The 20,942-nt window shown below is 44.1% G+C and overlaps 5 protein-coding genes across 5 annotated transcripts; 2 read left to right on the forward strand and 3 right to left on the reverse strand.

Annotated features, from left to right (window-relative positions):
* The first annotated feature begins 138 nt into the window (after positions 1–138).
* FA14DRAFT_160839 (uncharacterized protein) lies at positions 139–1,913 on the forward strand. The gene has a single exon (XM_025498854.1). It carries the CDS (start codon positions 185–187, stop codon positions 1,862–1,864), a length of 1,680 nt encoding a protein of 559 aa, XP_025356155.1. The 5' UTR covers positions 139–184; the 3' UTR covers positions 1,865–1,913.
* On the reverse strand, positions 1,909–3,602 carry FA14DRAFT_134259 (uncharacterized protein). The gene is made up of 2 exons (XM_025496982.1): positions 3,297–3,602; positions 1,909–3,223 (listed from the first exon to the last, which is right to left on the reverse strand). Exons 1-2 carry the CDS (start codon positions 3,297–3,299, stop codon positions 2,348–2,350), a joined length of 879 nt encoding a protein of 292 aa, XP_025356156.1. The 5' UTR covers positions 3,300–3,602; the 3' UTR covers positions 1,909–2,347.
* Positions 3,603–3,881: 279 nt separating this feature from the next.
* On the reverse strand, positions 3,882–6,936 carry FA14DRAFT_160840 (WD40 repeat-like protein). The gene has a single exon (XM_025498855.1). The coding sequence runs from the start codon at positions 6,742–6,744 to the stop codon at positions 4,069–4,071; it is 2,676 nt and encodes an 891-aa protein (XP_025356157.1). The 5' UTR covers positions 6,745–6,936; the 3' UTR covers positions 3,882–4,068.
* A 1,150-nt stretch (positions 6,937–8,086) lies between these two features.
* On the reverse strand, positions 8,087–9,632 carry FA14DRAFT_189791 (uncharacterized protein). The gene is made up of 2 exons (XM_025501755.1): positions 9,569–9,632; positions 8,087–9,498 (listed from the first exon to the last, which is right to left on the reverse strand). The coding sequence occupies exons 1-2, from the start codon at positions 9,576–9,578 to the stop codon at positions 8,162–8,164; spliced, it is 1,347 nt and encodes a 448-aa protein (XP_025356158.1). The 5' UTR covers positions 9,579–9,632; the 3' UTR covers positions 8,087–8,161.
* A 201-nt stretch (positions 9,633–9,833) lies between these two features.
* Positions 9,834–20,927, forward strand: FA14DRAFT_160841 (uncharacterized protein). The gene has a single exon (XM_025498856.1). The coding sequence runs from the start codon at positions 9,934–9,936 to the stop codon at positions 20,839–20,841; it is 10,908 nt and encodes a 3,635-aa protein (XP_025356159.1). The 5' UTR covers positions 9,834–9,933; the 3' UTR covers positions 20,842–20,927.
* The last annotated feature ends 15 nt before the right edge of the window (positions 20,928–20,942 follow it).

Raw genomic sequence — 20,942 nt, forward strand, 5'->3', positions numbered from 1 at the left:
TGTAAATGCTCTCTCTATTGTCCCTTTGTGCCTGCGCTGCGCTGCCCTGCGTTCCATGCATACGTCCGGGCATTAGCCGCTTAACATTATCCGAATCGCCTAAAAGAAGAGAAGATAATTTTCATATTAACTCACACACTCGTTCTTCTCCACCTTGTGATCACCAATTGCAAAACAACAAAAGATGTTGCCAAGGAGGGCATTGCTTTCAGCCTTACGCTCAAAAGATGGCAAGACAGGATCTGTGAATGCGTCATTAGCGGCATATTCGATACGATTTGCATCCAATCGTTCAGGATCATCGAGCGACGATCCAAAAAGTCCTCGAAGAGCAACTTCGCCTTCTCCGGCAAATGTCAGAAGTGCAGCTTCGATTGCCAACCAATCAACAAGGAATCGTAAATTGACACCAGCGGCAAAAGCCAAAGCACAAGCATCTGCAAGTAGAGCGTTACGAGAACAATTACAAGCTACAAAAGTGGCGGGATCAGATTTAGAGTCAATCAAAGAAACATTGAAATCGGGAAGAGTACAAGAATTAACATCATTGGACAAAGATACAATTGCAGAAGATGCTGACGTTATCGCGGAGGAAGCAGATTCTCTTCCGGCTTCCGCAACCGCAACTCCACCATTGGTACGAAGGATAAGGGATGTATATGCATATGCAACGGCAGAGAGCTACAATTTTGAATTGTTGATCGCTTCTGGAAGATTACCACCGCAATGGCAATTGATCGAAGATGGGAATGTGATTTATATTCCTCATTGGCCTGCAAGACCTCCAACGACCACCAATCCTTCTTCTTCCTCAACCGCACATCCTTTTATCGCCGGTGTAGGAGAAGCATTCATCTTTCGTTCGGGAAGTTATGTGACTTGGGGTATAAGTCACGAACAAAGTAAGAGATTCTTGCGAAGCATTATTCGTGGCAGACCAAATTCAGGCTCAAGTGCAGAAGTTGGCATGTATGCGGAAATAGGTGATGAAGGAATGGAATATATTCTTGCTGAAGATCAAATTACACGTGTTGTAGGCGATGTGATCGTGATCGGTCAACAACCAAGGCAACAAGAAGAATTGGAAGGTGATTATTTAGACGAATCGATACACATTTCTGGCGAACCGGAAGAACCGGATTGGACTCCAATGTTGGCTCGTCTGGCATTTTCGCAAGGTTTGAGTAGATCCGCACGTCTTTCGGTACAAGAGGCAGCATTAACGAAATACTTGGAAGAAGTTGCGGATATGCCCGCACGTTTGGAAGCAGAAGGTAAAGTACCTTTGCCAAGACGACAAGTGATTCGCAAAATGGGAACGTTACTTAAACTTCGTCAACGTGCCAATTTGGACTCTGAGAACTTCTTAGACGATCCAGAGATGTATTGGGAAAACTTTGAGCTGGAAGATCATTATGATTCAATTTGTCAAGCTTTGGATATCGAAACACGATTCAAGGCATACAATGAAAAGTTGGATCATGGTGAAAATTTGTTGGGCGTTTTGCGTGCTTTGCTGACCGAATCTAGTACGCATAGGATGGAATTGATCATTATTTATTTGATCGCATTTGAGGTTTGCTTAGCACTCATTTCGCACGAATACATTCCTTCTCCGGAACGAATCTGGAACATGGTCACAGGTGCGATCGGAGGCGAACCTTATTCTACAATTCCCGACTCGGTAGCGGATGTCTCGCATAAACAACTCTCCAATCAATCAGTCAGAGTTGATTCTTCCTCCTCTACATCACCACAACGTTCGCAAGTATCGTATTGGAATTGGCTAAAGAATTACATCCCTGGCCTCCGCAATCAAAACTCATCACAACTCTCAACAAACGCAACCGAGCATCTTGTATAGAATATTGTATTATATCTTTCACCACTCTAATATATATACCATTCATGCAAAACAGTTTTGATCATTGATTATTCTTTTATGATTTTGTGATACAGAAAATCTACCTCGTAGGTGCATCTTGCTAGAGTACTTTTCAAGGCATAGCCCGTATTTATGAGTGCGACAAAGCGCATGCAAAAGATAAAGTACGGGTCATGATGATGAATGGTAAAGTATGGGTACAAGATTGTGGAAAAGGTAGGATGAGACGGAGAAACGCAACAAAGGAAAGTATGAGAAAAAGCGACAAATTCTCATGCAAGTAGCAGTTCCCACTTGAAACCTTGACGAGGAAAAAAGAAAGAAAATCATGAATGCTAGAGAAAGACGGAGCATGTGTGTTTCCAAAATGATTGGATTTTGTACAATTTTCTTAGGACAGGTGTCAAGGAAGCTAGCTAGCCCTGACGATCCAATGTCCCTTCTTCTCTTTGCGGGAAGAGCTTATTGACGTCTTTGTCCAGCTTGAGGTGCTGCAGCCCCGTTTGCTCCCCCAGCAGCAGCTCCTTGATTTTGAACAGAAAGAACGGTGCTTGCATAACGAGAGATCAAATCTGTCAACATCAAGTACCCCCTTCTGACAGCAGGTGGACAGCTTGGATGTTGGGTATATCCGTCTAAAACGCTACCGACATGTTGGAATGCGCCACGAGTGAAACTGCTCATATAGAATCGCAATCGTAAAAAGTGTGCGTAAAATAGAGGTGCCAACAAGCTGTTTTTGAACAGAATTGCTCCAAATAGAACTCGTGCAAAGATTGCTACTTCGGAATAGGCAACGAATCGCATTGCCGGATCATAGTTTGCCTTGACCCATGTTTGAATAAACTTTGCCGTTTTTGCTGGAGGTGGAGAATTGGCTCCTGCAGATGATGCTGTGCCGCTTGCGCTGGTAGATGATGATGAACCTTCTGCCGAAGAAGAACGAGAAGATGTGGTTGAAGAATGCGGAAAGACCATCGGGATAACCGTTGTTCGAACGAATGTCAAAACGTGAAAGAGAGAAAAAGTGACATAAGGAATCAAAGTCACAAAGATTGGTTTATTGAACCACCAATAAACGGCCAACAACAAATATTGAACGTTTTCATCAAATGCCGCTCTTTGTAGGTATGCTTTATTCATTTGTGGAACTCCAAAGCTTTTGTATACCACAACTCCATAACTGACAATCGCACCAAGGTATGCTAGCGTATACCAATGTTTCAAATTGGGTGTATTGAAGGTGATCACTCCGAGAAGGAATCGTAATCCGGACAAGAAGACAAGAAAGTGTCCGGCTGCCCAGACCAAATGGGGCGTAGAAGCGACAGGTCGTGGCTGAGGTGGGAAAACAAGACGCATACATCGATGTCAGCTAAGCTCCCGAATGTTGGCTATGGGATGTACTCACCATTATTTCACTATTTCGTATCAATCGTCTTCTATGTAGGTGTCGATTGGTATGTGAGGTTTGTTGATGGTAGTCGGTCGGTATGTGATGTCGTGACTGTTTTCCTTGATTGCTTTGAATCGGAGCTTGAAACTTATTCACACCTGTCAATCTCGCAATGTGACAAAGATTCGTTTGACGATGGTTAACTTTCTCCAACCTTCCACATCAGATTGATTCCAAAAGTTGAATTGATATGCAATCACTCTCTCCTTTCACTCTCTCCTCTGGCTGGGCCTACGACGCTTAGTCCACCCTTGCTTTTACTTTCTACACTAGAATAAAAACTGCTTTAGTAGCCTAGCCTATACTGCGTGGCGTGGCGATTATCGCGCTGTGCTGTGCTGTGCTGCGCATTTTCATGGAAGGCTGTCCGATCAACAGCGCAGCGTGAGCCTGCCTCCCTCTAGTGGAGCTTAGGAAATCAGCCAAGCAACCCTTCAAATGCAATCACGGCCTCTTTTTCCTTTTTCTTACGCGTTTGGCTGACAAGCAAGCGGGCCTAACTGATTTCACACGCACGCGGCAAGTATCCGTTAACAAAGTACTATCACAAGCATGAATATTGATGCAAATAAATTTTTGAAGAAAAAAAGGCTCCTAGGATAGGGAAGATGCACAGTCTTTATGATGGTGATGATGTTGTTGTAGTTGTTGATATGAGAGAGAGTATATGAAGATGATGATAAGATGATAGTCAAAACAGTAAATCAAGCAATTGTTCTTTGTCCAATCAACCATAAATGCGAATCACTCCATCCGCTCCAGCTGAAGAAAAGTAAGGTGCATTAGGATGATATCTAACAATCAAAACACCTTCTGCGCTCTTTTTACGATGTGCAGTAATCTCTTGAACACAAACAGCCGTATTTCCTTCGTTTGCTAAATCCCAAAAGCGTACCGAACAATCATGTCCACCAGATACCAATGTTAAACCGCTTGGATCGATATCGAGAGAAGTTACGCTGTCCAAATGCGCAACCATGGACAATGTACATGCTCCCGTATTGATATCAAAGAATTGAATATAATTGTTCTCGTGTCCAGTGATCAGTGTGGGAAGCGTTGGATGAGTGAGCACTTTGTTGATCTGAGATGTTGCTGTTCCATCGTAATGAGCATCACTGGCGAATTGCATAACCTCTTTTCCACTGTCAATCTCGAACAGCTTCACGATCGAATTGCTGAAACTGACAGCACATTTGCGTAAATCGCTCATACAAGGAGCAATACTGGTTGGCACAGGCAAGGAACCTGCTTCTTTTCCTTCTGCAGGAGATGATAGCAACGCTTCACGTTCCTTTTCCTTCTCTGCTGTGGGCTCAGAGCCAAAGTAGTCAAAGCTGTTCAGAAGCTTTCCACCTGCGTTGCCGCTCTCAGTAGAGTTATCCTGTATGTTCCAAATCTTTACTGTTCCGTCAGCCGATGCACTGGCCAAGAGACCCTCCTCGTCTCCTCTTGTCGGTAAGATTGCTAGATCCCAAATAGGTTGTGTATGTCCGACTAATCTACCAATCTCCGAAGTCTTATCGAAAGGAGGGTAAGGCTCCACAGTATTGCTGTCGAGCAGTTTCCAGACCACAATACTTGCATCCACACTACCGCTGTACAACTTTCGCTTGCTGTTCGACAAAGCTAGACTAGTGACTGCACCTGAATGGCTGCGCAAAGTAGCAACCGGATCGATGTCAGCAGTACCCAAAGCACCATTTGGATTGGGCTTGTTCTGCTTGAGACCACTCGAATCAACACGCCAATACTTGATCGTGCCATCATCGGATGCAGAGTACAAGCCAATATCTGAAGCATCGAAAACGACAGCCCGAACGCTGTCCAAGTGACCTCGAAGAACTTTCTTCGACTTCCACATTTGACTTTCGGCTGCTGCTTCGGCAGCTAAACGCGAAGCTTCTTCTTCAGTCCCATCAGAAGGGTGTCCGAATGTCAGATTTGCCAATTCGTCTTCATCTGCCTTGTTTGTACCGGCTTTGATTGTTCCTTTGGCGCCTCCCAGTCTTTCGCGATCTCTTTTCTCTCTTTCAATACGTCCAACTTCTTTCAATTTCGCCCAATCATTTTGCCCTTCGCCAGAATTCCCATCTGAAGGTCTATAGATCGCTGTGACTGGCTCTCGGTCATCTTCGTCTGCGATATCGCGCGGCACGTCTCCATTAAAGTTTTGAGATCCTTCTTCCAAAGCTTCCATTGAATGTCCTTGTGAAGAAGGATCCGTTTCTGCAGTAGTTCCGCTACCAGCATCCATTTCTGTCGTTCCTGCGCTTTTCTCAGCCGAAGAAACATCCTCATTCGGCTTATTCTCTAAAAAAGGCTCCCCCGATTCGCTAGACAATCCTTCCTCTTCCCTCTCCTCCAAGGTCTCACCGAAAGGTTGAACGCCTCGAGCTGTGTTCTTCACTCCCGGATACGAGTTTTTGTCCAGACTGCGTTGCCTTCTAGCATTTGCAGCCGCATTGTTTTGTCCTTCTCCTTGGCCGAAAGATGAAGGAACATTCTCTGGCATAGATTTGCGAGGTCGAGTATGACCTGGACCCGCTATAGAGCTAGGCTGAGTACGTTCGGGTAATGGATTCAACGTTGATGCACTGGTCAGATAAGAGATCTCTTGCAAGCATTGTTTGAGATAATCGCGACTCTTTGCGCGCGATTTGGGATCTTTGGCACTGGAGCCTTGTCTGCTCAAGTTCATCTGACCGGACAATGTACTGCCTGGACCTGCAATAGTTGCGCCATTGAATGTCATAGTGTTCAAAGTATTGAAATTGTTTGTGTTAATCGATGACATTGTCGATTGACCGCGTGGCTCATGACCAGATGGTGCGATGGTTTCAGGTGCCGGTGAACTTCTTCCACTACTGGTTGAGGCTTTGTCCAGATTCTGCAAAGCTGCATGCTTGGGATTGACAGCAGTTAGGGTATTGCCGGCATTTTGTGTACCGCCGACAGTGCCTGTTGTCGTTTGTCCTGCAGCGAGGTACTTTGATCTTTCTTGACGCAAAGCGAATTCCAACATTTTCACTCGTCTCATCAAATCTGTTTTCAGATTTTCTATACTTCTCCTTTCACCTTCCAACAAAGCCACCCTTGCTCTCATCTCTGCTCTTTCGATTTCCCATTCGTTTCGATCTCTTTCATATCTTCTCCATTCGCTTTGCAAGAAATGCAAGATGCCTGCTAAAGTATATTCGGGTTGTTGTAATCCTTGCATTCCTGCTTGACCTGCTTGTTGACCGTTATCATGCATTCCACCCATTCCATTTTGTCCGTTTCCCATTCCGTTTCCTTCCATTCCATTGCCATCCATTCCACCGCCATTACCCGGGCTATTGTTACCAAACGAAGAGCCATATGAATTACCTGACCCAATGGCCGCAAAGCCTGGCTGTATCATTTTGTTCCTGTGATCTTTGATTGGATGGATGATATGCTAGCTTCTTTGATTGAACATATGCTCGTTCGGCGTAAGAAAGACTCCCCCCTTCAAAGGCTCGTTCGTTATCTTATAATGAAAAGTGCAAATGTATCGTGTGATGAAGTTTTGGATTGAGGAGTACAGAATTAACTTTAGAAAGCGAAGAAGGGGAGGCCTGTTCCCCAGGCTTGGACTGTTGGCCCAAGGCTTGTGTGTGTGTGTGTACTAGAACGCGTTCTCATTGAATTTTGCACCGGCGCGCTGTCTGAATAGAATACATAGACATGTTGGTCTAGCGTGTGTGCTGTAAATGCTTGGCTAGTATGTACAACACGGTTTAGTCACATTGGAAGAAACACCTTCCTCTATCATGTGCCAATCCTATCATAGAGCGTACGCTTTTTACAGCAGATCTCTTTGATTCGATTAGATGTTCAGATGAGAATGATCAATCACATCGAGTTCAGCAGTCAGCCAGGTGCAGAGCTGTTTTCAGTCTTATCATAACGGAGCCGACTGGCACAGCCTTGCGAAGCTTACTCTTCTTCCTCTGCCCTCTTTGACAACAATAAGTCGAGATTGACGTAGAATATGACCAAATTGCTTCATCTTGCCACTTAACAGAGCTGTGCACGGACTGGATAATACCCTACTTGAGTGACGAGTAAATTGACCAATGTGTGAAAGATACCAATTCCGGTTGCAGGCGCGATACATGTCTCGTAACGGAATCTTTCACGCTTCAGAAAGACAATATCTCATCATTTGGTATCATCTCCTGGTCATCATCTTTGCTCGTTTCCTTTTCTCTGCTTCATCTAATCATGCCCAAGTTGATCAAGAAACGCATCAAAAGCACTTCATCCTCACCTTACAGAAGGAGCCCCTCCTTGCCAGCGAGCCTTGTGGTAAATTTGGCCAATATGAAAATCAAAGATGAGGTGCTGGAAAAACCTTCTCGAAATAGTCGAGTGACATCAGAAGCCTCAGATTTTAGTACGACAAAAACTGAAAAGCCTGAGAAAAGCAAACGCAAACCAACGAATTATTGGAGTAAAGGTAAGTCGGCCTTTTTGTCATGTACACTCAGAGTTAACCAGATCCAGCAACGACAGAAGAAGAACTTGATCTTTTGAATGCACAATTTCAACTTTGTCGTGCAAATGTTGTATTGCTGCGTCAGAATATGACCGGAACAGATCGTAATACTGATCAGGTAAGAAAGTTTGTATCGCTTCATTAAATACTGGCTAATTTTTCGATTTTGACACAATACAAGATCCACAAGAAGCTCAATAGCTTTCAAAAACGCTTCATGAAACAATGCAACGGCAAAATTCATCATTGAAAGGGGTATACATTTTGCAATAATCTACAAAAACAAAAAGAACATATCTCAAAGCTCTTTGATTTGCTTGACCTGATCATCGAAGCGACTTCCTGTTTTGCTATCCTGAATGGTGACATCACGAAGAGCACAGATAGCATCAACCAAGTCTTCCTTGGCATCATCCAAATCAGCTTGTGCTTCTTCCTCATCGTTTTCTCCCTCTTCTTCAATACCCAAATTATCCCCATACAAAAGAACAGCAATGAGATCATCAACAGCTTCGATAATGAATTCTGCCGCTTGATCTAAATCGTCAAAGTCGACGAAATCATCAGAAGAAGCTTTTGAAAGGTATGCCTCTCCAACACTTCCATGGAATTGACAGCATGCTTTGATGAATGGCAAATACTTCTTTGCTTGAGCTTTCTGGTTTTCATCCAAATTTTTCGCTTCAAAAGCGGCTAGAGGATCGTCTGCGTCTAGACTTTCGCTTTCTGCATCTTTTCCTTCGTCTTCTCCTTCTACTAAGGCTTGCTTGAATTCACTGAGTGCATCCTTCAACACCTCAGATCGTGCTTTCCATGAGACTTGAACAGCTTCGCGATTGTTATTGAGAAGCTTGCGTGAGCCATTTAGTGTTGAATCACATACCTCCCATACGACGGCAGTTGCCTGCAAAGCGAGTTGACGTGCTTCTTTTGCATTCTTTGCAACAATGATATCGTCATCTGCAAGTGAAGAAATTATACCATCCACTTTGTCTCTTTGAGCTGATGCTTTTTGTAATACCGCCTTTGTCCGATCGTCCATGTATGACTTGCTCAATTCGCCCAACGATTCTAGCAATTCAAAAACAGCAGAAGAGACCATCTTTGACCATGCTTTTCCTAATCCTTTGCCAGGGATCTTCTCAAGCTTTTCTGTTTCGCGTGCATGAGCTGGGATGACGAAATGACCGCCTTTGGATTTAACGAACTCTTTCTCGGCTTTCTCTTTGGCTAAGTCTTCCTCCGTCTTAGGTACGTAATGGAAGATTGTTGCTTCAGTTCTTGCTTTTCGAGCCAAGAAGATCAGCTTCGGAATGCAATCATCTAGAATTGTTTTGATTTGCGCTTTTGCCGCTGTCAAAGATGCATCGTCCAAACCTGAAATTGGATTAGGCTTTGCATCCTTACTTTCCAGTTGCTTCGCATTTGGTCGAAGAGCCAATGTCAAATTTGTGCATGTCTTTTGTACTGATGTAATAAATGTTTTCAAATCGCCAAGAATTTGTTGAGATAATTCTTCAGAGCTCTTTTCTGTCGATTTTCCATCTTCAAGAATGACAGGTACAACAGGCTCTGATAACGTTGACAGAGAGGTTGCTATCAAGATCGAAAGCCGGAGTAGATCTGATTGTATTTCTGTGTAAGCGGTGTTCGACTATGTCAGCGACCTTCTATGCGAATCCTGATCATTGCAAGTCACGCTTACCTTTCTCCATCCTGTGTCAAGTTTATGTGGTGACAATGAAAGAAGTTAGAAAATCTTTTTTTTTTCTCATGGCTCGGAAAAAGTTAGCGGGAAATTATATACTTTGGCTCCACAAATGGATGTATGCGTATTCAAGGAAGACGGAAGCCGAGATTATTTTGTCTGTGTTTGTGCATGTGTATTATGTGGTAAGACGCGTTAGTGATAGAGCTCCTTGTGTCCACTCCCTCTTGTTTAGGGTCAGCTTATCTTGTTATTGTACATACACATCATAACATCTTTTTCCGATCCATCATACCCGCATGCAAGCAAGATCAAAAGATGATGTTGATTCTTTCTCGGTAAGACAAGAAAGTTTGACAAACATGGAAGGTGTACAAGATACACAAAATAAAGATGGTGGGAATGTATGGAGATTATCATTAACAATCGTTTTGCTAGGTATCATAACTTTATTCTTCTTTCGCTCAATTCTTCCACGTATTCCACGTTTATTCTTTCGAGGTCGATTACGTATAAAACGGATAGGACTACGAGGCATTCGTGGAATCGAATGGCAAACACAAGGTTTCAATTCAGATTCAGGCTCCGCTCCTACATCTTCCCGAAAAAGATCCAGCTTATCCAGCTTAGATGGAGAGAATAACAGTACAGGCGGACTTGGTATAAAAGTTCGACATGTCTACCTCACCCTTCGATGGATCTCTGGAGAAGATCATTCCTTTTATGAGAGATCGGAAAAGAAAGATGACAGCCAACCTTTGGGAGATGGAGATGAGGAACCAAAGCCATCATCGTTAGGAGTAACTCCTAAGCGCAATACTGCCTTGATTACTGTGCATATAGATGGTATTGGAGTCAACCTACCACGTAAAGATGATACAAATACCAAGGAAAAGCAGGGTAAGCAAGAGGAAAGGGCTAAAAAGGAAGAAGAAGCTCGAAAGCAGGCTGTGGAGGAGGAAGAAGAAGAACGTTTGCAAGCTCTAATGTCCAGCAGACCATCCTCGCCTAGACCGGACGCAAAGAGACCGGATGGAAAGACAAACCAGACTGTTTCACCTATGCCTGCTTTTTCTGCTGCGATGGGCAGGGCACCTAGAACACCACCAGAAACAAGTTCAGCTACCGTCCCTTTCCGGTCTTGGAATCAATGGATCGCATTTATCCGGTACACCCTATGGCCTGCTTTGTGTTTCATTGCTCTTCGTCTTTTCCGATCTTTGGCGTATCTCCTCTTCTCGATTCTTCCCTTATTATCAAGAGTGATTGATGTTGAAATAAGAAGGGTGGAGGTATATGCAGCAGAACAGGATGCCGTACTACGCATTCAAGAGATGGATTTGGGAGCTCATATGGATGTAGTACCGGCTACAGGTCATTCAGAAGTGGAACTTGGGGTGGAGCAAGAGCAGAAGAAGAACAATCTCCAGGAACGATTGGCATCACTTCTCTCCCTTTTACATGTCAGTATAGGATCTGGCGCAAGAGGTGCTGCTACGATTGCATTGGACGGCTTTCCTGGCTTACGAGCTAATCTACGAATTGCGGTTCACGGAGTTCAAATGTTTGATGCTGCTCGTGCTAGACATGTTCGTACACGTAAATCGTCAGAGGAAGGTAGAACGATTGAGCGTACCCCAAACACTTCTTCCTCCTTCACTCTTGGTTCAGCGCAGGAACATCAGTGGAAGTCATTCTCTGAATTTCAAAATGTGACTACTAGTCCAAACCCTCAACGTGGTTTGCATAAAGCAGCAAGTGAGGTAAACCTATTCTCTGAAGCAAAGGTGGACTCGCGAAAACGATGGGCAGGTAGATGGACAGATTGGGCTTTGGAAAAGACACCGAATTCTGACTTTATGCCTCACACTTCGTGGGACCAAGGTGAACCTGAGTGCAAAGAACAGCCAATTCCGGCAAACGCACGTTTATTGGCAATGCAGGATATCACTTCGTTCAGTGTAGGCTTCATTCTTGGTAAAGCCGTTTCTGCAAAAGATAGCTTGCATCTCAGTCTTTCTCTTGCGCCCGTCACAATAGGTGGAGATGCTTTTGTTGGTATGGCTGAGCGTATTCAGGATGAAAAAGCTCAAAGAATCAACAATCTGCAAGAGCCTGTTCAGGAACCGCCAAAAGGCTCAAAGTCACTGCGCTCTTCACCTCGAATAGCTGAATTGCTGGAGATGTTTGGATCCATCTCAGTATCCGTACCATCTGTGTTGGTCGATATGAGCTCCAAATCATCATTCACCGCTTTGTCAGCAGCAGAGGCGAACCCTAGTGACGCCTATTTACCTTCCTCAATCCAAATGCTGACCGAGATTGCCGGATTCAAACTTTCGATAACGACGAGTAGACTACCGGATGAAATGCATCAAAGCTTCTTGGGAACGTGTGGCTTGAAGAATTACAAAGCCGCAATAGCAAGAAGAGCCTTATCTGGTGGTTTGCGATGGACATTGGGTAGACGGAGAGCTGCTTTCGTTGAACATCGAAGAGTGTTTGCATTTTCCGCATCACTTGCTCAAGTTGACGTTCGATTGGGAATTGATGGCAACCGACCACAATCTAAACTAATGAATATGTCAGACTTAAGTGTAAAGATGCGATCGTCTTGGACACCGATAGGTTTGTTGATCATCGGTCCTTCGAATGCATGTTTCGCAGGCGATCCGAACGAACAGGCAGTCGTGCTAGATGCAAAGATGAAATCCTTGAATGGTAATGTGAAGATGCAACATCTTTGTTCTTTGCTCACTTTCTTCCGGTATCGTCAAGCCGAACGGTTGCAGTATCGTCAAGAGATCGGAGTTGCCGGAGTTGCCGGAGTTGCCGCTAAAGAACAATTCAAAGAACCAAAACATCACAACTCAAGCCAAAATGAATCAATGATGCGACAGATACCCAGATTTCATATTGGCATTGAGCTAAGCGAAATGTCATACTGTTTTGATGCGTCTGAATTAATACAGATCGGGAACGAAAAGCCAACTTTGGACTTGATGGTGGAAGTACCAAAAGTCTCATTCCATGCAGAAGGAAATTATCAAGATCAATGTGTTAGACGGAGCGAAAACGAACGAAAAGCAGCATGGAAAGCGCTAGCAAAGGATGAATTGGAATGGAGTTTGAAGCCACGCAGTAAACTGAACAACGCTCCTGTTGATGGTTCATCAATATCTGCAGCTACGAAACCTGGAGGATACTTTGATTGGCGCCGTGGCTCTCTCAGTGGAGCGTCACCCAGATCGCCCGATAGTGTTGAATCTCCGCCCATTCCATCTCCATCAGAGACGCAAAATAAACCAATGACAATGAATGAAGCCTTGGAGAAAATGCGACAGATACAAGAAATGGAAAAGAACCCAAAGAAGTCGCATAAGCCACGTGCTCATCGAGGTTCAATAAAGAAGTCACATCTTTCCGCCACTTCAGTCAATTCTCCAACGCACAACCTCCGCTGTCAATCTACGTGCTCATTTGATCATATCAAAATGTTTTGGGTTATGGATGGTCATGATATTTCTTCACAAAGGAGAGCACGCGATGGGGAAGATCGCTTCCCTTCTTTTGTCGATCAAATGCCTTTGCGAGGAAAGACTCATAGGCATGTCTTGGCTCTGAATGATTTTGAAGCAGTCTGTTCGATGAGCGTGCCTGGCGATCAAGAATTGATCGGCAATCATGTCACTTTGATGACCGATAGACGTTCGATCGATGTTCGTACAAGTTTGGAAGAGGTAGACTTAGATATGTGGCACACATCTTCCTTGGATGCAACACGTGCATGTCTTCAGGCCATCAGCAACGCTAGCAAGAAGGTACAATTGAGTGAAAAGGACAATGGAACGGAGGAAAACAATCAAGAATCCTCCCCTCAAGAGTCTGATGACCAAAACCTTCCACCTCTGATCGACTTGCTGAAACCAAATAGCAGTTTGTACTTCTCAGTGGGCACCATTGTTGCTCACCTTGGTGGATCGGATACACGTTGCGATCCTGGTATGTTCCGTGGAATAGGTGTCGATATCAAAAGAGCCATTTTCCAAGCTGCAGTGGCAAAGTTGGAACCCAGAAAGTTGAATGATCCTACACATTATTCAATGGGCGCCAGAAGTGCGCTTGATCTACCAGAAGACCAACGAACCAGCGTTACAGCTTTGGCAGTTCGTCATGGCAAAGCAGCTTCCGTTAAGCTCAATGTGTTTCAAATGGGCGTTTTTCCTTTACTTGATGCACAAATGGCTACCGCTCAACACATCGGAGGAAACGGAGCAGATGACGATAGTGATATCGAACACAAATATAACTTTGATGCAGACACATTCGGTTCACCTTCTATTATCGCTCCTGCTGTTTGGGATTTCCAAAGGACTCGCCCACAACACACCAAACAGCATCGTTTGCATGCCCGATTCCGTCAACAAGATCGCTCGAATTTCATACTATGGGTTCCAAAGTTTGCTTTACGGGCAAATTTGGTTCCCAAAGATCATAAAACCAACAAGATCGGAAAGCATACAGAAGAACTTCAAATCGTCACTGAAGATTCAAATTTGGTATCATTAAAGATTGAAATGCTTCACACATATTGCGCTTTGGTTGCAATTGCCTCTCTCAAGAGCCTCAAGCCAACGTCGCCGAGCAAAAAGTCGTCTGATACAGATTCCAAAAATGATGCCAAGCAAGCACAAAAGACTAAGAAGAAGGTTACAAGAAAGTATCAGATCCCAAGCTATCATGCTGCTTTGCGCATTAGTGATATTCAGATCGCGGTTGCATTGCCAAGCGATGTCAATCTATTTATACGGATTCAGCACGTTGAACTTGTACACGCCCATCATGGAGACTCTTCGATTGGCTTTGAACGTTTAATGTGCGCAGTCGAAAGTCCAGAAGTACCTTCAAAGGGTATGTGGGAAGAGTTGGCTCGAATGAGAGACTGTAAAGTACGCCTTGAAGAAGGCAAAGAAGACGGAACACCTATGCGGGTGAAGGTCAATGTTGATGGAATAAGCTTCCGCGTACCGTTCAATTACACCGTCCACCCAATCATTGACAGTACCGTTGTGTCTGTCAAAACAACCAAACAGCTCGTCCATCAATTCATCAAAGGTGGAAATGATTCTGTCATTATTCCTGTAGCTGAAGAAGCAAAACATTTGCCCATCATCGACGTCAAAGTACGAATTTTCTCTATTGAAGCAGAAGATGATCCATTCGAAACACGATTGAACATCATTTGGCGTTCCGGTGGTGACGAGAATCAAGCAAGATCAGAACGTGAAAGTGCTTTCCAGGAAAAAGTACATGCACTGGAGAATTTACGAACAAATGATCCAAGTTCAGAAACGATAGCTACAATGACGACTACAGCATCTGAAAGTGACGTATTGGAAGATGATAAATTACGTAGACAGGCAAAAGTGAGCATAGAAGAAGCACGAACGAGATTGGATGCCTTTAATGCGTCCAGTTGGGCCAGACGTTTCGGAAATGCACAGGCTGAGCAAGCACGTCGTGAAGAAGCCAATGTTCGACGAATCTATGGTCGTTTACCACCTCATGCGATGCTACAGAATGACATGCCGATCAAACTTGCCCCTCGTTCAAGAGCTGCACCTCTATTTCGATCTACGATGACAAGATTACATATCGTCATGAGTCCTCCATCGTTTCCGGAAAGCAAGTTGCGAGATTTCTTGTACGAGCAAGGTGACGAAATTCCCCGTGATATGGAATATTCCTTGTTAATTCCTCTTCACATGAAGCTTCGAATGGATGAATGGAAGATCGACCTTCGTGATTATCCAATGCCTTTACTGCACTTCCCTCCCATTAATCGAAATACACAACCTGATACATTGGCAGCCGTTGAATTGGAAATGGATTTCTGCATAGCCGAACAATTAGGCTCTGATAAAGCACTTCGTCACATAAGCGCAATCGTTGTGCCAGCTGCTACTGGCAGGCCTGATGCTGTGGAATATGGTATCTCAGTTCCAAGGATGTCTATGCCTACAAAATTCTATGGCTCACCAGTACTAAATATTAATTCGAGCTATCCTACAAGACTTGTTTGGGGTCAATCCGTTCAACCTGCCATTCATGATGTGATTCGTGTATTTGAAGGTATCACAAGCCCCCCGCATGATCCTTCGCCAAGGATTGGTTTTTGGGATAAAATGTCTTTGATTATGCAAGGTGCATTGAAGGTGCAATTCCCTGGCGACGGACAATTTCACGTTTATCTCAAGGGAAGTCGTGATCCGTATCACATCTTAGGCCATGGTGCCGGATGGGTCAAGTGCTGGCGTGGCAACGTAGAATTACGTCTGGGATTCGAAAACCCACAGAAAGAAGTCTTTCAGATCTTGAGTGATGAGTACATCCTAGCCATTCCAAATTTGAAGGATTACATTGATCGTGCAGCTATAGGTACGGAAAGCCGGGATGCAGAAGAAGAATCATCATCGCACGGTAAAAATGGTCCTTCATCATACAAGCGTGCACAGAGTAGCAATGATGCATTGAGTGATAGCGAGAAAGCAAAACACGGTGGGCATAAAGCACCCACGATTGCCTCCTCCTTGGCGTCCACTCATCATCGTTATATGCGTGATCCGGAGTTCAAGAAGATTTGTATGAAATTGACAAATGGTGTCCGATGGGGTTTCGGATTGATTCTGGAAAGAACTTGTACGGAAGATAGCTGTGTACAAAAGGTAAAGTGTCAAGGTGCACCATTTTACCGTGTTTGTCGCTTTTGGACGCGAAAGAAACATTGGCAAGTCTATACACGATCAATAGAGTATGTCGATACGCTTCCAGACGATCAAAAAGGTGACTCATTCGACGGCTGGCGCACGCATCATTTACACTTTTCCGTTTCAATCGACTCACCTCGCGATGGCGAGGATGACAGAGCAGGTGAACATCGAGAGGATGACAGAAGCAAGAAGAGCTCTACAGAGCCTGAACCCAATGCCAACGCAGTCAACAACTTATACTTTACCCCTTTGGCATGGGAACACTTTTGGGCATGGATGCGATTGTTTGACAGTGCTTTGAGCTTGCCGATCAGGCAAGGGAAGTTGTTCCCAGGTTCTTTGGAACAATCACCCAAATTTGGACGTCATTTAGGAACGATTAAATATCATTTCAATATTGCACCCCTTCTCATTTCACACTTGTATCCTCAAGCCAACAAGATGGATTGGGCTCGTGGCAGAACGACATTAATCGGCGTCAAAGCCAGAATGGCTACTTTCCATATGGACTTCCATCAAAGACAACAAGAGATTGTTGTAGACAGGCCAGAATTGGGAGGACAAAGAAAGACGTTCCATAAACCATTCTACGAGGCCGAAGTTGATCTATCCAATATCAATTTCCGTACTTTGGCAGGACAATTCCAAGAACCGGATAAACGTTTGGTACCTCTACAAGATGTGGATGAGAATGAAGATCATGACCACGATAACATCTTTTTTGATGGTGAAGATGAGGACGAATCTGGCCCGTCAGATCGTGACTTGGAATGGTACGATCTACACGATTTTGTTGAACTAGACTGGGCGCCTCCTGAAGGTGGCAGACAGCCTAGGATCCGACTTATCGAAGCAATGTCATGTCCTCGGTTCAGCTACTATCGCCGTATCGAGTCGAAGGATGAACGAGTTCAGCGTACAAAGGGCGAAAAATCGCCGGATGATCAAGACAATAACAACGAGACTGCCAAGCTGGAAAATACGAAGTTCGGACACGAAAATACCCATGTTTGTTTGGTCGGCATTGCACCAACACCTCCCAAAGTTCAGATTGCGTTGGCTGAAGCCAGGTTAGACATTTTGAATACTCAACTGAAAAATTTCTTGAGCAAATCGGGAGGAGAGCCGCTCAATGAAGAATTTATGGGCGGCGAAGGTCGTGCAAAAGCAGAAACAGAACGTGCAAAGAAGGCAAGTTCGGAAGAGGAACAAGATTTGCATAAAAAGATAAAATTGGTGCGAGAGTATATCAAATTGTTGAGCACCATACAACACAAAGTATTCGACATTGACGAAAATCACGAAAACGAGCCAGAACATCTCGCACATACTTCTGAAGGTATCACAGAAATGCCAGGCTCTCACTCTTCATTATCAGGCAATGATGCTTTGCATGAATGGCAAGCGTTTGACAATCGCTACTTTATCCACAATCCAGTCATCTTTTACAGTAATCAAACGAGAGATGTTTTGCTAAAGTATTACCTCAGCTCGCGCAAACGGAGAGGAGTTGTGCACTCCCTATCTGCTCGTGCGGTTCGTACAATCCGTGATATAGGAAAGGAAGGTAATGGCGAAGGCGAAGGAAAAGATGTTAACAAACGCGAATCGCAACATCGTACTTATTCCAGCTCCACCGGTCAGACAGAAGAGGATTCTGATGAAGAGGAAGGAACGACACCCACGCCAAATGCTACAGAGAGTAAGATCAAAAATCGATCAAGATCTGCAAGTGAAAATCTTGATGGTATCTTGAAAGATGCTGTAGAGTATATGATGCCAAACGATGAGGGTGAAAAGAATGAGGAAGGTGTACAAAATGGCGATGAAGGAAGGGACAAAGCATGGCAAGCGGAGAGTAGAGCGGCATTTGCAGCATTGATGGAGACTTGCAATCCTCAAGAGGGAATTTCAGACGAATTTGAAGTCAGAAGGTCAAATGTTTGTGTCGTGTTAAAGCCACAAATCGTTTTGCGAAGTTTAGTGGATGATAAATCGACCGTGATCATTACTGCAGCAAGAGCACGATTGCGAAATTATAGCGTCAAAGATCCTCGTGTCGAAGAGGACAGCGTAAACGAAAGGGTTTTGTATCGAAACTTCATGGGAGTTGATGCTCTGCAAGGTTTCCATCCCAGCAAAAAGTGTTCGTTCGTCAATAATAGAGCTCGCGGAAGTTCCCATTTCGTTTACGTACCTCTGGAGACATTGATAGACGTAAAGTACGAGACTAGCGATTTTGATCGTATTTGTCCTCGCACAGATGCGATAGTACAATACGATAAGTTCAATAAGCTCAGATTGAACGATCCCAATCACCCAGTTGCCGCATCCAATTCTGACGACGAGAAGACGGGAGAGGATGATGTGAAGGATGAAACAGACCATAGTGACCATCTTCGCCATACAATGGATCTAATCAAAGTTCACTGTCCACGTTATTCAGTTTCTGCGAATGCGGATCAATTTGGAGCAATTTACAATGTGGTGACGGATTTGTTGCTATATCGTGACCCTGCGTACCGAGAACATGCCAAAAAGTTGGAAGTGATGATGTTCAGTTATGATCTTTCCGATGTTGAAGCATTGGCTGATCTTGTTCAATCTTTGCAAATTCGCATTCGACATGCTAGAGAACTTCATTCACAGTATGAACTTCATTTCGAGCTTTTGAACGATCAAGGAAGGTTGGACTTCTTGGGGCTCAAAGCAGAGATCAACGATATGCAAGATGAGCTGAATCTGCTGCTGGAGGCCATTACGCAAGCTGATGATAATTCAGATAAAGAAAAGAAGTCTGCTTTACGGCTAGAAGCCAATGCGAGAGACGTCGCTTGGAATATGATGGGCAACAAAGACGGAGAATTGTTGGCAAAGATGTCGATCCGTAGTGTCAATTACGTATGGATGAATAAAGCAGATAATTCGGTTCAAAATAGTTTGACAGTAGGCGATTTGAATGCTGTCAATGTTGATCCAAATGCAGTTTTTCAAGAGATTATCACAAAATACAATTCCCCCGATCATCATCCTATGAAGGAGAATGGAATGTTACTCATCGGAGCCTGGTCAGTCTTACCACCTGTTGGTGGAATTGCCATCGTTGATCACTTCGAACTGCATTTGCATCCTCTGCGTATTCAAATTGAGCGAAAGATTGGTAGACAGATTGAAGAATATATCTTTGGAAGTATGCGGGAAAAGCGGAAAGAACGAGAAGAAATCGAAGATCAAGGCGAACATGATCAAAAGGGTGACGGAAAAGGAGATCAAAAATCAATTCGCGGAAAAGGAATCTTGACAAAGCGATTTAAACAATTGAAAGGTGCAATCAGTGGTCACGGTCATTCTTCCAATTCTAAAGACCAAAATGGAGAGCATGATCAACCTCAAGAAGAAGAGCCTTCCCCAACCCAGTCTGGACAATCTTCCCCTCGCAAGGCCACTAAACCACTTCCTTCTGATCGCAAAAGTATTGAGGGTCGTCGCTCGATGAACCTACATCGTACTTCAAGTAGATCACTTTTGAACCATGAAGATAGAAGCAAATCACTTTCTTATTACGGCTCATCTGGTCAATTGAGCAATAGCACAAACAAGGACGGTGGTGGTGGTGAGAATGGAGGTGATGGCGGTGGTTCTGACGGTGAATCGGAAGAAGAAAGTGGTCAACGTGCAATCGCATCAAGAAATGCTATTGAGATGCGCGAGCGTGCCTCAAAGACGGTCACGTTCGTTTCCGTAAAGGTTTCACAAACAATCTTTTGTTTGAGCTACAAGAGTGAAAAGCAAAAGTCCATCGTTGATTTATATGATCTGGTATTCAAATCGCCAAAGCTGGAATATAGAAATCGAACATGGGCACACGCAGATCTAGCCAATCATTTGAAACGTGATATCATCAAAGCTGCATGGAGACAAAGATCAACTCTGATCAAAGGAGTGATCAGTCATAGAAAGCCTCCTGCTACTCAGAGAGTTGCCCAAGCAGCAATGACTTTGACTCGCAGTCGAAATCATATCACACCTCTATCAGGTTCAAATGGTCAATCTCCAACTTCAGAAATGCGGAATGCGTTGACTGGAGCTATTGAATACCCTCTGAAGAAAGCGGCTTCCCTGACTTCATCTTCTTCGCTGAAGAAATCATCCAGTAATAGTGAAACTGTGCACGGTACGGAAGAAGGAAGTACAAGTCCAAATGGAGAACCTTATGGTGTTCGAAGTGATGGAGACCGTCAGTCTCATCGATCCAGTTCAATGTCAACCGGAGACGGTAAACGTAAATCATCTTCTACAGATGTGTTGAGAAATAGAAGGAAGTCTTCTTCATCTGCTGCCCATGATGACCGTCAACGCATTTCGTCTTCTTCCGAACAAAGACGTACGCCTGAATTCCGTTTACTTGTCGATCCTCCATCGTTCTCTACCACTGACTCCCACGGCAGTCTGTCTTCGAACAGTGCAGCACAACAACAACAAACAAATTCAAGCAACTAATTTCCGTTAATGTATTATGATGTACTGTGACCTTAAATGTATCATGAAAATCAATACATGTAATCAATTCATGAAATCACATCTTGTCTCAATGATCCAGC

The sequence above is a fragment of the Meira miltonrushii genome, assembly GCF_003144205.1.
Source record: "Meira miltonrushii strain MCA 3882 unplaced genomic scaffold FA14scaffold_2, whole genome shotgun sequence".
Classification (NCBI taxonomy): Eukaryota; Fungi; Basidiomycota; class Exobasidiomycetes; order Exobasidiales; family Brachybasidiaceae; genus Meira; species Meira miltonrushii.